The sequence below is a fragment of the Ascaphus truei genome, chromosome 4 (assembly GCF_040206685.1).
Source record: "Ascaphus truei isolate aAscTru1 chromosome 4, aAscTru1.hap1, whole genome shotgun sequence".
NCBI classification, from domain to species: domain Eukaryota; kingdom Metazoa; phylum Chordata; class Amphibia; order Anura; family Ascaphidae; genus Ascaphus; species Ascaphus truei.
Genome location: NC_134486.1, coordinates 286,253,208 through 286,257,723, shown reverse-complemented (window position 1 = coordinate 286,257,723; position 4,516 = coordinate 286,253,208). Strand labels below are relative to the sequence as shown.

Here is a 4,516-nt window from a genome sequence, read left to right as displayed (position 1 = left end):
AAACCAGCTGATGTATTTTTATATTGGGAGTAATATATATTATCTGTGTAACAGATGCAAAGCTGCACCAGGTTTCTATAAGAAAGAAACTCTTTCTTTCAGTGTAATGGTGTCTTTGTGCAATGCAGCTGGGAGGCTGTGGTTAGCAGCCCCGTGACAGCAGCATTCTGTGAAGGGGTGTAACACGGGGGAGGAGCAGGCACAGGCCGCCTCCCCCACTCTGCTGCACACGGAAGCGCTGGTACAGCAACACTGCATGCAATGGTGAAGGAGCTGTGTGTGCGGGGGGTGTAGTAGCTGTACTCTGTGTGTGTGTCAGGTTGTTGCCCTGGGAGTGTGCGGTAAAGGAATTTGTTTGTTGTCTTTGCTCCCTATTAAGCTTTTCTTCTCGTTGTGTGTTTCCGAGCAGTGAGGAAGTTTGTGCGTTTATCACACGTCTGCATTGTGTGTGCGCGCATTGAGGAAGTGTGTAGCTAATCCGTACTCTGGGTATGTTGAGTTGTGCTTATTTGCAGTGTGGTGTTGGTAACCTGTGTGTTCCAGGCTGTGTGCAGTGTGTGTGTGTGCAGCTAGTGTAAGGTCCTAGTAGTAGATGTCCTGCGTGTGGTTGTGTAGTCCTAACAGTAAGTGTTGTAACCGGTGTATAGTCCTATCAGCAGTGTGCTTCTTTGCATGATGTGTGCCCCTGGCTCCATGGTGTTGCGCTTGCTATTATGTGGTGTATGTTTGGGGGCAGACTGGCCCTTGGATAATAGTGATGCACCAGTGGGTTTTGTACCCAGGTCCCTATGGGCAGAGGAGCTTTCTCTCTCCCTACTCCCCTCCTACTCCTTGGCTCCAGATCTCTCACAGGACCCAGCCATCTGCGCCCGGCTCCTCGTTGATTATGCCAACAGCAGCGCTGCCCTGAGTGGGTGTCTGGTGCGGAGGGCGAGGCCGGTGCGGCTGTGCCAGGGCTGCTACCTGGAGTATGTGCAGCTCAGAGCCATAATGAAGAGCATTGCAGATCCACTGCAGGTGTGTGAGTGGGCAACTGGGGGGGTGGGAGGGGAGGGACTTGAAACTACAGGGGGTGTGTCTTGACTTATCCATGGAAAGGTAATGTGTGCAGCATGGCAAACAAGGGGTTAACTAGCAAAAAGCTAGCTGCCCTGCCCCAGCAGAGAAGGGATGAACCTTTTTTTTTTTAGGTCAGTGTATTACCAGTAATCAAGCAATTAAGGAAATGCTGTGTCACAGGACAGCAGCTTTATAACTACAGCATCTGTTATTGTTGAAGATGACAGCTGAGCAGTGCAAGCTTTCCCAGACACCCCAACACCACGGTGTTATTGTGGGTGTTGCTATATGGTGCTGCTGGGAAAGTTTCAAGGACCATAATAAAAATTATTTAAAACCAAGAGGCTACCTGGGGGTTGGTATGTTTTTGTCTACAGGCTAAGGGATTACAAATAATTAATGTTCTGCACAACTCTTTATGGGCTTATTCTATATCCACCAAAGCGTTGGATCGGACTGTTTTGGGCCGAAATTCCTCATTCACTTTAATAAGGAATTTTGGCTGAAAATAGTAGTAAAGGTGGTTATGTGGATTATGGTGATGCTGCTACTCCAGCAATCTGTTAACTTCTGAGAGAGAGTTATTGAGTATTTTATGTCATAAAACAGTCACATGGCTATGGGGAAGTGAGAAATGACTGCCAGGACACCCCCTACAGATATGTTAGAGGTCTGGCACCGCACATGATTAATTGGGTGTAAGGCTCAAATTAGATTCATCTTGGGGCTGTACTGTGTGTGTACAGTATGAGGGTCCCACATTTATTTCTCATAGTCCCCTGGGGGAGTCTACTCCCAGTAATTTAAAGGGTCTTTCCGCTAAAACTTAATTTGGTAAAGTATACAATTTGAAATGATCCTTTTTGATTTTAAATTGTCTGATCTTATTCAATGTACGTTGTTTGTTTTGTACAAGCATAGTACGTTTTCTTGTTGCGTTAAATATAAAAAGTAATAAGTACTATCTATGACTCTAATCAGATCAGTTTACGTGTTAAGGGATTGCCCTACATTTCGGACACTTTTTATTATCCTGTTTTCTAAAAGTGGGAGTTTTGTATATTTTCCTGAAGGCGAGGGGGGCAGAGGACGCCTTGGGTATGAGACTTTAAATTAATCCTGCCGGTGGCAGCGTATTTGGATGTTGTGTGAGGATTTCTGGTGCATACATACTTATTTTGGTGCCCCGTAGGGAAGAGACACACACACTGGGTGGCCAGATTGTGGTTAATCCCATTTACACACACAAACACATTTACGTGGGCGAGCGGGTACATGACAGGGTAACTATGTTGTTCGCTGTCAAAAGGGGCCGGCAAGTCATTGCATAGCTTTGCAGGTCACTGGCGCTAACGGAACTAGGTAAAAAGGTGAACTAAGTTTAATAGGAGGAACACAAGTGCAGCCCTCGTATGCGCAAAAAGGTTGCATGTGCCTATTAACCAGACGGATGCCTAAATGCCATAGCTGATGTTTCCATCCAGTTTATTAGTGCTTCTGCCATGTTTATTTGCAAGCCATTGTTATGCTTTCATGGAAGGTCAAAACAATGGCTTGTGATTCAAACACTGTGATCTAAGATCACATATATGTATATCTTTATTTGTATGGTGTCATCCATGTACGTAGCGCTTTACAGCAGTAATACACGTGACATTAATAGGAATAAGCACTGTACACATACAAGTAAATATGAGGGAAAGGACTCCCTGCTCTGAAGAGTTTACAATGTAATTTGTGTGTTCAGATTTAGCTTAAGCACCTGATGATAATATCTCATTGTGTTCAGATTTAGCAATTGGCTGCAGGTGAAGCCCCCATTGTCATGATGGGAATTAATTGCACTGATTCACCCACACCTCCTCCCCTATTGTTAACCACACCAGATCTCACACACAGCCGCCTCTTCATTGGATCGCGCGGCGGTGTGAGGGCAGCGTGCTTGTCACTCGCCCCCGGAGCCTTGATACTTGCACCCCACAATGCCTTCCATTTAAACACAGATCGCAGTGGCAGATGCAAGGCATAGTGTGGCGCAAGTAATGAGCCCCGGCAGTGAGTGACAGGTGCGCTGCAGTCCCTGCTCTTAAGCCACGTGGTCCAGGGAAGAGGAGGCTGCTTCTTCACACGTCTGCCCGTGATTTTCAGAGTGATTTTTTCCAGCCCTGTGTGTACAGTATATAATATCATACATTAAACAAGTCCATGGCAGTTTTGCTGTTGACCCGCTATTCTTTATGCGATGGCATCATGTCGTTTGTGGTAATTATTCTGGAACCAGGGTCACATGTAGGATATGAATGAGCCCAGATAGCTTAACTCGTCCCCTTTTGAAAGCACACAAAGTCCTCCTATTTTCTTCAACTTTATTGGGGGAGTTACAGAAATAAAAGGAATTATGTTATTGGCAGACATCTCTTTTTCAGGAGAATGACCTATAGCTGGGAAGGTGTTCTGCAGTGTGAGAGTGCTTCTCTAAGATGAAGGTGCCTTGTTATGGGGGGGAGGTCAAAAAGGATTGCCTTTGTAGAGGGAGTGAATGGAAGAAGGGTGTACTCTTTTAGGCTGCTAGTAAGGAAAGGAAGTACAATTTTCCTGTCAGACAGGAACAGTGTGAGGACCAATCTAACTACAAGAAAGGGGCAGGGAACCTGGGCTAAACCAACCTCATGGCTATAAGGGTTGGGAGGTTGCCAGGGCAACCAACTAGAGGCTGTGTAAAGAGGAGATATGTAACAATAATGTAGCAGTTTACACAGCTCTGGCTGCATCAGAGCAGGAAAAAACATGTAACTTTCCCTGGGGAGAGCTGGCAGTGTGAGAACAGAGAAAATGTATAATCCTGTTCCAGGACAGTAATGGTGAAGACGTTAAAGTCTTGAAGCATTGTAGTTGGGGATTTGCTTATAGCTCCTGTGGCTGGCTAAAGATCCCGGCATTCATAATTATATATATTGATATATATATATTTTTTAAATATACTTTTTTCCGATTCAATATGTGCATTAATACAATCTACACACTGACAAGTGATTAGCTAAGCTGCAAATCAATCTGTTCTTCTGTAATTGACTGTAATAGATTGCTCTGGTTTATTTAATTCAGTTCTTGCACAGCATTGTGGGCAATGTAGTCCTGGAATATGATTGACTGGGTAGTTACTAGATACAATTGGTTCACAGCTAGAGAGAGGGCGGGTCACAAGAGCCAGAGCCTATCAAAAGGGGAAGGGGCTGTCCTCCCTCGTTCTCTTCCCCCCCTCCCTCTTTCTCTTCCCCCCCTTCCTCGTTCTCTTCCCCACCTCCCTCTTTCTCTTCCCCCCCTTCCTCTTTCTCTTCCCCCCTTCACTCTTTCTCTCCCCCCTCTTTCTCTCCCCCCTCTTTCTCTCCTTCTCTCCTTCCCTCTTTCTCTCCCCCCCTCCTCTTTCTCTTCCCCCCCTCCCTCGTTCTCTTCCCCC

General features: G+C 45.7%; 1 protein-coding gene across 2 annotated transcripts in view; it reads left to right on the top strand.

The window, feature by feature from the left end:
• Positions 1-210: 210 nt before the first annotated feature.
• The window catches only part of OSTM1 (osteoclastogenesis associated transmembrane protein 1), a 17,334-nt gene continuing 13,028 nt past the window's right edge, over positions 211-4,516 (top strand). Inside the window, exon 1 of one of the 2 annotated variants that reach the window (XM_075597568.1) lies at positions 211-1,017. In XM_075597568.1, coding sequence (XP_075453683.1) covers positions 673-1,017 — 345 coding nt within the window. In that variant the 5' untranslated portion in view covers positions 211-672. The remainder of the gene's footprint in view (positions 1,018-4,516) is intronic. The other variant, XM_075597567.1, reaches the window with a different exon arrangement.